General features: G+C 47.6%; 1 protein-coding gene across 1 annotated transcript in view; it reads left to right on the plus strand.

Annotated features, from left to right (window-relative positions):
• The first annotated feature begins 4,795 nt into the window (after nt 1-4,795).
• LOC137371858 (indian hedgehog protein-like) overlaps nt 4,796-14,340 on the plus strand; it is a 62,930-nt gene continuing 53,385 nt past the window's right edge. The window contains exon 1 of the mRNA XM_068034817.1: nt 4,796-5,168. Coding sequence (XP_067890918.1) covers nt 4,875-5,168 — 294 coding nt within the window. The 5' untranslated portion in view covers nt 4,796-4,874. The remainder of the gene's footprint in view (nt 5,169-14,340) is intronic.

Here is a 14,340-nt window from a genome sequence, read left to right on the forward strand (position 1 = left end):
GGGGCAATGTCTGATGGACCAGCACTGGACAGTCTCCAGACTGAGGGGCAATGTCTGATAGACCAGCACTGGACAGTCTCCGACTGAGGGGCAATGTCTGATAGACCAGCACTGGACAGTCTCCAGACTGAGGGACACTGTCTGATCGCCCAGCACTGGACAGTCTTCAGACTGAGGGACAATGCCTGATAGACCAGCACTGGACAGTCTCCAGACTGAGGGACAGTGCCTGATAGCCCAGCACTGGACAGCCTCCAGACTGAGGGACAGTGTCTGATAGCCCAGCACTGGACAGTGTCCAGACTGAGAGACAGTGTCTGATAGCCCAGCACTGGACAGTCTCCAGACTGAGGGACAGTGCCTGATAGCCCAGCACTGGACAGTCTCCAGACTGAGGGACAGTGCCTGATAGACCAGCACTGGACAGTCTCCAGACTGAGGGACAGTGCCTGATAGAGCAGCACTGGACAGTGTCCAGACTGAGGGACAGTGCCTGATAGCCCAGCACTGGCCAGTCTCCAGACTGAGGGCAGTGCCTGATAGTCCAGCACTGGGCAGTCTCCAGACTGAGGGACAATGTCTGATCGACCAGCACTGGGCAGTCTCCAGACATGAGGGACCGTTTCTGATAGTCCAGCACTGGACAGTCTCCAGACTGAGGGACAGTGCTCGATAGACCAGCACTGGACAGTCTCCAGACTGAGGGACAATGTCTGATAGTCCAGCACGAGGCAGTCTCCAGACTGAGGGACAGTGCCTGATAGTCCAGCACTAGGCAGTCTCCAGACTGAGGGACAGTGCCTGATAGACTAGCACTGGGCAGTCTCCAGACTGAGGGACAATGTCTGATCGACCAGCACTGGGCAGTCTCCAGACATGAGGGACCGTTTCTGATAGTCCAGCACTGGACAGTCTCCAGACTGAGGGACAGTGCCCGATAGACCAGCACTGGACAGTCTCCAGACTGAGGGACAATGTCTGATCGCCCAGCACTGGACAGTCTCCAGACTGAGGGACAATGTCTGATAGACCAGCACTGGACAGTCTCCAGACTGAGGGGCAATGTCTGATGGACCAGCACTGGACAGTCTCCAGACTGAGGGACAGTGCCTGATAGACCAGCACTGGACAGCCTCCAGACTGAGGGACAATGTCTGATAGACCAGCACTGGACAGTGTCCAGACTGAGGGGCAATGTCTGATAGACCAGCACTGGACAGTCTCCGACTGAGGGGCAATGTCTGATAGACCAGCACTGGACAGTCTCCAGACTGAGGGACAATGTCTGATCGCCCAGCACTGGACAGTCTTCAGACTGAGGGACAATGCCTGATAGACCAGCACTGGACAGTCTCCAGACTGAGGGACAGTGCCTGATAGCCCAGCACTGGACAGCCTCCAGACTGAGGGACAGTGTCTGATAGCCCCGCACTGGACAGTGTCCAGACTGAGAGACAGTGTCTGATAGCCCAGCACTGGACAGTCTCCAGACTGAGGGACAGTGCCTGATAGCCCAGCACTGGACAGTCTCCAGACTGAGGGACAGTGCCTGATAGACCAGCACTGGACAGTCTCCAGACTGAGGGACAGTGCCTGATAGAGCAGCACTGGACAGTGTCCAGACTGAGGGACAGTGCCTGATAGCCCAGCACTGGCCAGTCTCCAGACTGAGGGCAGTGCCTGATCGCCCAGCACTGGGCAGTCTCCAGACTGAGGGACAGTGCCTGATAGTCCAGCACTAGGCAGTCTCCAGACTGAGGGACAGTGCCTGATCGACCAGCACTGGGCAGTCTCCAGACTGAGGGACAGTGCCTGATAGTCCAGCACTGGGCAGTCTCCAGACTGAGGGACAATGTCTGATCGACCAGCACTGGGCAGTCTCCAGACATGAGGGACCGTTTCTGATAGTCCAGCACTGGACAGTCTCCAGACTGAGGGACAGTGCCCGATAGACCAGCACTGGACAGTCTCCAGACTGAGGGACAATGTCTGATAGACCAGCATTGGACAGTCTCCAGACTGAGGGGCAATGTCTGATGGACCAGCACTGGACAGTCTCCAGACTGAGGGACAGTGCCTGATAGACCAGCACTGGACAGCCTCCAGACTGAGGGACAATGTCTGATAGACCAGCACTGGACAGTCTCCAGACTGAGGGGCAATGTCTGATAGACCAGCACTGGACAGTCTCCAGACTGAGGGACAGTGCCTGATAGCCCAGCACTGGACAGTCTCCAGTCTGAGGGACAATGTCTGATAGACCAGCACTGGACAGTGTCCAGACTGAGACAGTGTCTGAAATCCCAGCACTGGACAGTCTCCAGACTGAGGGACAGTGCCTGATAGACCAGCAATGGACAGTCTCCAGACTGAGGGACAGTCTGATAGCCCAGCACTGGACAGTCTCCAGACTGAGGGACAGTGTCTGATAGCCCAGCACTGGACAGTCTCCAGACTGAGGGACAGTGTCTGATAGCCCAGCACTGGACAGTCTCCAGACTGAGGGACAGTGTCTGATAGCCCCGCACTGGACAGTGTCCAGACTGAGAGACAGTGTCTGATAGCCCAGCACTGGGCAGTCTCCAGACTGAGGGACAGTGTCTGATAGCCCAGCACTGGGCAGTCTCCAGACTGAGGGACAGTGCCTGATAGCCCAGCACTGGGCAGTCTCCAGACTGAGGGACAATGTCTGATAGCCCAGCACTGGACAGTCTCCAGACTGAGGGACAATGTCTGATAGACCAGCACTGGGCAGTCTCCAGACTGAGGGACAGTGCCTGATAGCCCAGCACTGGGCAGTCTCCAGACTGAGGGACAGTGCCTGATAGCCCAGCACTGGGCAGTCTCCAGACTGAGGGACAATGTCTGATAGCCCAGCACTGGACAGTCTCCAGACTGAGGGACAATGTCTGATAGACCAGCACTGGACAGTCTCCAGACTGAGGGACAGTGTCTGATAGCCCAGCACTGGACAGTCTCCAGACTGAGGGATAGTGTCTGATAGACCAGCACTGGACAGTCTCCAGACTGAGGGACGGTGTCTGATCGCCCAGCACTGGTCAGAGTGTCTACAGGCGAAGAGGTAACACCGCAGCTCCGTCTGAAAAACGTATTTGATTCCAAGTCTATACATATTCCCCAGAAAACTGCTATTGACACTGACGGACCAGTTAAAGAAAAGAACAGAGACAGACAGGTATGCTGTCGAGGTGGTGGGGAGAGACAGGCTGGCGAGGGTCCAGTGAACTACAGTAAATCCCCAACGATGATGCTTGTTTGAAATCACTGGGTTTGTAGATATTGCGAGAGTGGGAGATCTCCTTTCTACCTGTGACTCACACTCCAATTGCAGGAGAGAGTGGAACTGGCACACGGGGAGGGGGCGGGTGTGGCTTTGGTGGGGAGGGAGGGAGGTGTTAGGGAGGAGGAAGAGGGGGGAATATTTGGAGGTCTGCTGCGGGAGGGGATTGAGGACTGCAGCCCCTTCCCCTCCCTCTGTGTGTGTCTGTGGACAGGGGCTGGGTGGGTGGGTGGGTGACAGTAGTCAGGGGTGCGGTTAGAGCAGAGGGTGCGGTCTTTGTGAAGCCAGATCTCAGGGAACTTGGTTCCACAGGCTCCCAGCGCCGCAACCATTCAAGAGGCTCAGTCCGGAGGTCCCGCTCCCACTGTCCCGGCTTGTGCTGAGGGACTTGGCTGCTCCCACCTCCTGCCTCTGGTCTCTCTCTGCCTGGCTCCCATCGCCCGCTTCCCTGTTCCCTTTCCACCGCTGTCGCTTCCTAGTTGACTTTCCCTACTCTCTCTCGCTCTCTCTCTCTCTCTGTCCATTTATCATTTGTCACCTTGTCTGTATCTTTCCTCTCTGTTCCTCTGGCTGTTTCTGTGTCTATTTCAATCACTTTCTGCATTTCTGTCACTTTCTCACCTGTTTTAAGTTTTCTCTCTGTTCCTTCCTCTCTGATGCTTTCACCTCAGTTTCTTTCTGTGCGTTACTTACTGACATTTATTATCGGAGACTTTCTCGTGTCTCAGTCGGGGTTTATCAGTTTTTCTCTTGAGTTTGTGTCAATTTCCCATCAGTGTGGTGTGTGGCTTCTTTCTGTCCCTCTGGATCTCTCTGTTTCTCTGATCCCTCTTTTGGGATCTGGTCCCGAATCCTCTCTCCCTCTCTATCTCTCCCTCTGCTTTTGTGAATCTCTCTATCCCTGTCTTTCTGTCTCTCTCTAACCTTCTGTATATATCCCTGTCACACTCTATCCCTCTCTGTCTCTCTCTATCCCTCAGTATCTATCCCTGGCTCTCTCTATCCTGGTTTATCTCTCAGTCTGTATCTCTCTCTCCCTGCCCCTCTATCTCTCCATCCCTGCCTCTTTCTATCTCTCGGTAACTCTCCCTCTCTCTAAATATTTCTGCTTTCTATCTCTCCGAGGACAGACTCTTCCACGCTCTCTCCTCTTTCCCCCCCTGCGGGATTTTGGAGTCTCCATGCACCGGCTGGAGGGGATTCGGTGGCGGCTGGAGCTGTGATCTGGGGCTGGAGGAGGAGTAAGGGGGGGTGGGGGGGTGGGTAGAGAGCCGGAATTGCGGGCGTTTGGAGCCGGGCGAGGTGGGCTGCTCTCTCGGGTGCGCTCCCCGGGACGCGGAGACTTCGTTTGCGCCCTGGATGCGGAGCATTGCAGACCCCAGCGGCCGAGGCTGATCGTTTCTCTCGGGAGCTGGGGTGGGAGGGTAAGGAGAGAGGGGGTGTTGACAGATACCCCCTGGGTCAGGGGGTGGGAGGGTGGGGGGGGGGATTGTTGTAAGTGGGAGCCTTTCAGTCCTTGCCTGACCAGAGAGAGGTGGGGAGAGAGAGAGACCCCCGGTGGGGTCCACACACAATGAGACTCTGGAGTGCACTGATGCTGCCGGCGATCATCCTCTGCCCTGTGGCCATGGGATGCGGCCCGGGGAGAGGCTACGGCAGCAGGAGGAGACACAACCGAAAACTCACTCCGCTCTCCTACAAGCAGTTCATCCCGAACGTTGCCGAGAAGACCCTGGGAGCCAGTGGCAAGTCCGAGAGTAAAATTAACAGAAACGCGTCTCGCTTTAAGGACCTGATCCCCAATTACAACCCCGACATCATCTTTAAAGACGAGGAGAAATCGGGAGCAGACAGACTGATGACTCAGGTAAGACACAAGGGCTTGCATCCTCCATACAACCATTCGGCCCATTGTGCCTGTGCTGGCTCTTTCAATGAGCTATCCAATTTTCCTGCAAGTTCTGATATCCCTTTTCAGTTTTGTAAGTTCTACTAAAATCCGCCTTTTGAGGCAATGAATTCCAGATCACAACAACTCACTGTGTATAAATAATATTCTCCTCATCTCCCCCTCTGCTTTCTTCTGGCATAAAATCTTGTGCCTGGGAGGATAAAATCAACTCAGAGAAAGATGAAGATATGTTTGACTTTTATCTGACACACTTGTGTCTCCGCGGTCAAAAAACGATTGCATTTCCCCTGCCTTTCTTTAAAATATAGAATGACACCGAATCTAATAGCACACGGGTCATTCGGCCCATCCGGTTTCTACTAGCCCCCCCCCCCCACTTCATCTTAACTTATCATTCTAACCTTCTATTCCTTCACCTATCGACCCATTCAATGTATCTATACTGTTGGGCTCAACTACTCCAATGTGGTACGGGTTCCACATTCTCACCACTCTCTGGGCTAAGAAGTTTTTAAAGTTTCTTTTGTGTTGTCTAACATGTGAACACACGAATCAGTTCTCCTCGGGGACACTGGTTCAGGCTCCCGTGTTTACCCAGCTTCTTGCAAACAGCTCTTGCCCTTTGCTCTGCCAATCTCGCTGAACTAGGTGAACCTTCACTGATCAGTTAAAGAGGGAGAAATCTCCAGCGGCCTCTGTAACATTGGACTTAGCACCGCTCCAGAGAGAGAGAGAGAGAGAGAAATCTCATTCATATTTCTATATTTTAAAGTTATACAATTTCTCTCCGAGACGTCTAAACCAGACCAAAAAATGATCCCAATTATTCAATATTTCCACTCCAGAGCCGTGTGTATTTTTTTAAGAAAAAAATATTATTTATATAACAGGAAATTTGTTTAAGCGTGCATTGGGTTATTCCAAAACAAGAGCGGGCTGTCTTTATTTTATTTTCCCTGAAATGAAGCGGAAACGTTGGGTCTGTGTGCTGTTTTTAAGGGCAGGGTCTATTTCCACTCCTCTCTGTGATAAACTGACAATAACCTTTGTACAGTGAACTAGGAGCTGTTGTCAAAGAATCAGGTCGGAGTTCAGGGTTAAGCGTTTAAATTTAGAGCCGGCTCAAGGTGGGAGCGGCTAGGGTGAGGGTCCCTCACTATCAGAGCATCACAACTTAAAGCTGCAGGAAGAAGTTAGGGTTCTCCAATTAATTTTATTACATACAGCCAGGACTGGCGTGAAAATTAATGTTTGTGTTGGTGTAAATGTGTGCGTGTTTATGTAAATACCTGTTCGTGTGTTTGTGTAGACATGTGTGCATGTGTGTGTAAGTTATTTGTGTGTATATGCGCCTGTAAATGTTGTGTCTGTGTGTGTGAGTGCATGTGTGTTAGTGTTGAGTCTGGTTGTGTGTGTGTGTGTGTGTGGATGCGAGCGTGTTTCAAACATATAAAAATGTTGTGTACAGTATGTACCTGACATAAGATTGTCCTTCACAGAAAATCATTATTGGCTCAGATTTCATGCAAGAATATTGTTCAGTTCAAGATTTCAGTTACACTTCTCAATATCAGTTCTACTGTCAAGTGCATTCGATATTACATACCATGTTCCTCTGGTTATAAAACACAGTGTCATTCAACTCACCCTGAACAATCCAAGGGATAGTCACTAGTTTTTAAAAGTCCATTCATGGGATGTGGGCGTCACTGGCGAGGCCAGCATTTGTTGCCCATCCCTAATTGCCCTTGAGAAGATTGTTGAACCGCTGCAGTCCATGAGGTGAAGGTGCACCCACAGTGCTGTTAGGGAGGGAGTTCCAGAATTCTGACCTAGCGACAGTGGAGGAACGGGGATATATTTCCAAGTCAGGATGGTGTGTGGCTTGGAGGGGAACTTGCAGGTGATCGTGTTCCCATGCATCCCATGCCGCCCTTGTTCTTCTAGGTGGTAGAGGTCACGGGTTTGGAAGGTGCTGTCGAAGGAGCCTTGGTGAGTTGTTGCAGTGCATTTTGTAGATGGTACACACTGCAGCAGTGGTGGAAGGAGTGGATGCATAATATTTGGGTGTTCATTTATGTCCTAAAGTTGATGCTTAAATTCTTTGCAAGACATTTTGGAGAGTTTATAAACATGAACATCAGTTAACAATGTGTGGTGCAGCGATATCACTAGGTATAGTATCTGCACTCCCCCCCATCCCGCTGATTATATAGCTCTGTGTACCGACTAAAAGGAATGCCTATTCCCTGCTTCCAGACTTCCACCTCCACCCCCCCCCTACAAAAGGCGTTGCACAGTAATGAAAGTATCAGCAATATTATCATACTGACATCAAATACTTTTCTATTGAATTTCTCTGTCTGCTTTTTTTGATGTCAGCCATCATTCAGTCCGACTTGTCTCACAGTGAGAAGGACATGAATCCAAGTCCCACTCCAAAGACTTGAGCACAAAAATCTATGTTGCCACGCGCAGTGTAGTATTGAGGGGATGCTGCACCATTGGAGGTCATGTCTTTTGTAAGAGATGTTAAATCAAGGCCACGTCTGGCCTCTCAGGTGAATGTCGAAGATCTTGTGGCATTATTTCAAAGAGGAGCAGGGGTGCACTCCCCGCTGTCCTGGGTGAATATTTACCCCTGAACAAGCAGATTTAACTGGCCATATCACATTGCTGTTTGTGGGATCTTGCTGTGCTCAAATTGGCTTGCACACTTCCTACATTACAACAGAAATTGCACTTCAAAAGTGTTTCATTAGCTGTAAAGCACGTGGGAGGTTGTGAAAGGTGCTATATAAATGCAAGTCTTTCTTTAGTGAAGATGCCAATTGGTTTGACCTTAAAGGGTTAACAGCTCCATGGAATTAGTGGACGGTGGAATTCGATGCAAGCTGTAATGTAGGAAATACAGCAGCCAATTTACACACTGCTGTCAGTTCAGACACAGACAGTGTATCTTTCGGATAATTCAGAGCCTCTGTGCGATAACAACAGCAGAGACTTGCATTAATACAGTGACTTTAACACAGTAAAACAACAGTCCCAAGGTACTTCACAGGTGCGCTATCAAACAAAATCTGACACTGAGCCACATAAGGAGAATTAGGACAGGTGACCAAAATCTTAGTCAAAGAGGTGGGTTTTGAGGAGAGGGAGGCGTCAAGGAAGAAAGGTTTGAGGAGGGAATTCCAGAGTTTAGGGCCTAGGTGGCTTAAGGCGCATCTGCCAATAATATTGTACAGTATAATTTACAGGCTGGAATTTCTGAGGCAACGTAAATGGTAGTAAGCATGATGGAGCATCTATGCCAGGACCTCAGCTTGGTGTAAATCATCGGTTTGTTTTAAAACTTGATTATGACTCTAGAATGTTTGTTTATTTTTATAGTGCTATTCCTCCTCCCCCAATCAGCTGAAAATGGTAAGAGATGCTGCATTCGTAGCATCCATGATTAAAAGCCAACTGGTTCTCCTTTCATTTCTCGTTAGCAATGGCAACATAAAGACTTAAAAGACACAAAGAACTGGTATTTATATACCGCCGTTCTCAATATCCCAAAGCACTTTAAAGCTAATGCAGTACTATTCCTTTTGCAATGTAGTCGCTGTTGTAATGTAGGAAATGCAGCAGTCAATTTGCACACAGCAAGATCCCACAAACAGCAATGTGGTAATGACCAGATAATCTGCTATACTGAGTAATAAGTATTGACTAAGACACAGGGAAGAACTCCCTTCTTTGAAACAGTGCCGCAGGATCTTTTACATCAATCGGAGAGGGAAGGTTTAACTTGTCATCCAGAAAAGCAGCACCTCTGACAATGCAGCACCACGTGCAGAATTATGCACTGACGTTTCTGGAGTGGGATTTGAAACCACAACCTTCTAATGGAAAGGCCCTATCTGTAGGCTATCACTTTAAGCAATGCTGCTGACCTCTGCAGGTTTGACTGTTTTAACATGCGCTGGTTTGACATTTGTGAAGTCTAGCACTAATCATAGTGTTTAGTTTAGTTTAGTTTAGTTTAGAGATACAGCACTGAAACAGGCCCTTCGGCCCACCGAGTCTGTGCCGACCATCAACCACCCATTTATACTAATCCTACACTAATCCCATATTCCTATCACATCCCCACCTATCCCTATATATTTCCCTACCACCTACCTATACTAGGGGCAATTTATAATGGCCAATTAACCTATCAACCTGCAAGTCTTTGGCATGTGGGAGGAAACCGGAGCACCCAGAGGAAACCCACGCAGACACAGGGAGAACTTGCAAACTCCGCACAGGCAGTACCCAGAATCGAACCTGGGTCCCTGGAGCTGTGAGGCTGCGGTGCTAACCACTGCGCCACTGTGCCGCCCTTTAATTGGAGGAAAGCAACACATTGAGCACACACTCCTCAATGCTGGAGTTGGTTCATACATCGCCCAGTGTGGAACTAAACAGTGCAGACCAACGTCCCAGTTTCAATCCCTGGGTCTGTGCTGGTCTCAGCATAAGTAGGCCACACTGGAGAAAAAAAAGTCAGGCTTCCTGCTCCTTATTGCTATCCAGTGACCCTTGAGAGAACATTGGAGTAGGCTATTCAGCCTCTCTTGCTTGTTCTGACATTCAGTTAGGTCATGGATGAAGTGCATGTTCATGTGTTTGTGTTTGGACTTGGGTTGAGGACGAGAGAAGGCTATGCTGCCTTCCACAGCGGCATTGTCTGCCAATACTCACCCTCTGGGCTCACACATACATAATGACCTGCAAGGTGGGGGGAATGTGTGTGGACCTGTTCTGCCTCATGAGCTAGCACCTTCAGGAGAAGAAATTACCGTCATTTGTGCTTTATAAAAAGAGAAGACTTTGCCTTTATAAAGAACCTTTTGTTAAGATCAGGTGAGGAAGAGGTCTAGGGCTCCCCTCTCGGCCTTTTCCTGGTTTGGCCGTAACAGGGTTTAACTTTTAAAACACAGTGTTTTTTAGCTTCCCCTCAGTGAGTCCTTAATCACTGCTCTCTAATTGTAATTTTATAGAAATCAACCAGACAGGTTTTCTCAGATTTAAACAAGAAAGGTGTAAGTTTATTAACCTTAAAAATCTAACTCAGTTAAAACTACTAAGAATACACCATGTGAGCATGCATACACAATAAACACAGATGCAAATAGATACAGAGGAGGAGAAAGAATTAAAGGAGGGAAGGTTTAAAGTAGTAGATGGAATTTAGTTACTGGTTTTGGGTTGGATGTAAAGTCTTTGATTGAAGTTAAGTCTTGCAGTTCTCGTTGGGGCCCAGTGCACACTTTCAAACTTGTTTCACTGATCTTTTGTATTGAGGCTTAAATTACTTCTGTGGGTCTCTGGAACTTTGCGTGAGAGAGAGAGAGAGAGAGAGAGAGAGAGAGCGAGATGCTCTCTTCTTGAAGTTCATTTGTAATCTCTTTCTTTTTGTGTCAGGCATAATTCCAGGTTGGCCAGCAGGTCAGGAACGTGACTAGATTCTTGTTTGTGGATTCCTCCAAGCTTACCAGACACTCTCACTGGGGTGGGGTGGGGGGGCGGGGGGCGGTGGTGGTGCGGAGTGTGGGGTGGATTGCTGGTTCAATGACTGTCAATGTCTCTTGATCATCACTATTGACAAAACCCATCTGGCTAATTGAATCTGGGAGTACTCCCATTGTCTTTCTGTGCCACTGTCTTTTAGAATGCAAATGTGCAGCCATGTTTTCAGTCACTGTTCTGTAGTCTTTTTAAAACAAGTTATGTTCAATGTTCAGTAGGCATTCGAATAATGTTCCATATTATGAAATTAATATGTTTCATTTTGGCAGGTGTAGTTTCCATCACACTTTCATAACCTCTTAGTTTACAGCCAATGAAGTACTAATTTTGAAGTGTAGTTGCTGTTGCAATATAGGGAACATGACTGCTAATTTGCATGTAGCAAGATCCTACAAACAAGATAAATAATCCAATCTGATCTTCTTTGTGACAGAGAGTGATAAATATTAGCTAGGAAGACCTTCCCTGCAATAAAGCCCAGCATCTCTACCAGCCGTCTGAGAGAGGACCTCTGTTTAATAGTTTGTATCTGAACAGTGTCATCTTCAAGAGTGTAGCACTCCCTCAATCCTACACTGGAGTGCCAGTGTTCAAATCTAAGGCATGGGACTTGAACCCACAATCTACTGGCTCTGAACAAAGTGAGCCACAGCTGACACCTATAGGCAAATATAAAGCGATAATGATAAATATGTGTAAGGCCACAGTTAGAGTGCTGTGTGTAGATTTGGTTGCCCCCATTACAGCATAGGAAAAGGCAGGATGACAGACTGACACAGATTTAAGGTAATTGGCAAAACAGTCAGAGAAGAGAGAAAGAGTACACAGTGAGTTGTCATGATCTGGAATGTGCTCCCTGAAAGATTCATTCGTAATTTTCAAAAGGGAATTGGATATATACCTGAAAAGGGAAAAAATTGCAGAGCTATAGGGAAAGAATGGGGTGGGGGTGGTTGTGGTTGGAGTGGTGGAGAGTGGGACTGACTAGATAACTCTTTCAAAGAGGCTGGTATAGGCATAATGGGCTGAATGGCCTTCTTCTGAGCTGGAAGATTCTATGATTTATGTGGACCTTGAGCTTTAGAAATGGAAGGGACAATATACAAAGAAATACTCTTCTCAGGTCATAGCTGTTGACGTATTGCATGACAGCAGTGCAGAAAAGCTCCCTGTTTATTCCAGTCTTTGAAAAGACCTTCCTTAGAAAAGAAACAAAGTTACAAAAGAATTATCTTGGACATTCTTCTTTTCCTCATGATTTTTGTTGCTTTTTATTTTGCTTATCTGGGCAGTGCCAGGGAAGGTGTCCAGGGTGTTCAAACACCACCCCTCTCCCCTACAATTTCTATGATTGGACCCCTCCTTTCAAAAGAACGTGCCTGAGGTCACTTGATCGAGAACAGAAACAACCGATGTTCCTCCAGCGTTAGGTCGTGCTCCAATTCGACCAGTTAAAGCCGATCATTTGAGCCGTGCTTCGCTGGGATATCGCAGTGATGGGGAGTAAAATTATTGATAGACTAGTGGCACATAACCAACACTGGGACTCCATGGTTCAGAGTTTTCAGCCAACGAGGCTGTTTTTCATTTCACTTGCTTTATTTGAATTGTTAGATTAATAGAAGTAATAATGTTTCTGTTTGAACTTTATTGTGAAATTCCTATTTGTATAGCAGACCTTTGGAAGTAGCTTTTGTTTGGTCTGGCAAACTCATAACACCCCCGATAAGCGGCCTAAGTCGCTGTAAATTGGTGATGTCATTGAGAGGAGGCGGTGGTGTAGTGGTAATGTCACTAGACTAGTAATCCGGAGTGCAGGTTAATGCTCTGGGGTTTGAAACCCACCACGGCAGATGATGAAATTTGAATTCAATTAATAAAAAATTCTGGAATTTTTTTAAAAACTAGTTTAATGGTGACCATGAAACAATTGTTGTAAAAACACATCTGGTTCACTAATGCCCTTTAGGGAAGGAAATCTGCCATCCTTACCTGGTCTGGCCTACATGTGACTCCAGACCCACAGCAATTTGGTTGACTCTTAACTGCTCTCTGAAATGGACGAGCAAACCACTCAGTTCAAGAGCAATTAGGGATGGGCAACAAATGCTGGCCCAACCAGCGATGCCCACATCCCATAAAAGAAATTGGTGGTGAGAAGTTAGTGAGCTTGTATGTGTGATTCAGATGAATGAGTTAGGTGTGTGGGTTAAGTTATGCTGTTTTATACTGTTAGATTCTATAACCTTCTGACCACTTTCTCCAGTGAATTTGGTGCTCATTAAGGTTCATAGTCTGGGTGTTGTGGAATAGGATCAATCTAGTTCCAACTACCAAGTTTGCTCACATGCAGAGTGAAGCTCCCTCTACTTTGAACAGGCGAGTTTTACTCTGTCCCAACAGTACTTCTCAGCCTCCAATTCCCGGCTAGTGTGACCCTCTCCTTTCCTTATGCCGGCCAACTGGTGCTGAATTGGGGGCAGTTCGACTCTGAGGGGCATCACAGTGAAGCCCATTCCAACCCGTGTGCACAGGTAGAGGGTGAAATTGGGTTGGGGCATTAGCATGGAACAGCTGATAGTGAACCAACTGCCTGTTTTTACAGCCAGCCCGATTTCCTTTTCCAGTGACGAGCTGTCAATTGTCAATTGTGCAACCCACCAGAAAAAAGAATTGTATTTATACAGTGACTTCACGACCTCTGGATGTCCCAAAGTGCTTTACAGCCAATGAAGTACTTTTGAAGTGTAGTCACTGTTGTAATGTGGGAAACACATTAGCCAATTTGTGCACAGTAAGCTCCCAGAAACAGCAATGTGATAATGACCAGCTAATCTGTTTTAGTGATGTTGCTTGAGGGATAAATGTTGACCTGGACACCAGAGGTAACTCCCTACTTTTCTTCAAAATAGTGGCCATGAGACCTTTTACGCCCATCCGAGAGGGTAGACAGAGTTTAACATCTCATCTGAAAGATGGCACCTCTGACAGTGCAGCATTCTTATTGAATGGCAGAGCAGGGTCAAAGAGCAATATGGCCTACTCCTGCTCCTATCTCTTACAGTCTTATGTAAGGAGAATTATATCTCTTGCTTTGTTAATTCTTGTTAACTATCAGAAGTTTTGATATGAGCCATAGGAATATAGGAATAGGAGTAGGCCATTCTGCCCCTCGAGCCTGTTCTGCCATTCATTTAGACTATGACTAATATAGACTATGACTAATATGTGTCTAAGCTCTATCTACCTGCCTAGGTTCCATAACGTTTGATACTCTGACTCTATAAAAATCTATCATTCTCAATTCTGAAATTTTTAACTATTCCTCGGCCTCAACAGCTTTTTGGGGGAAGAGAGTTTGAGATTTTCATTACACATTTTTATGAAGAAGTGCTTTCTGACATCACCCTGATAGTATGGAATTCTCTTTATCGGGGTCATTATAATGAAACTCCCTGTCTAACAGGGGTCCCATTAGCGTGACTCCCTCTTGAAAAGGGGGGGTCCCGTCTTAAGATGACACTCCCTCTTTAAAGGGATTCTGAAGGATGGACTGCCTCTTTGAAAG

This window comes from Heterodontus francisci, chromosome 7, assembly GCF_036365525.1.
Source record: "Heterodontus francisci isolate sHetFra1 chromosome 7, sHetFra1.hap1, whole genome shotgun sequence".
NCBI lineage: Eukaryota > Metazoa > Chordata > Chondrichthyes > Heterodontiformes > Heterodontidae > Heterodontus > Heterodontus francisci.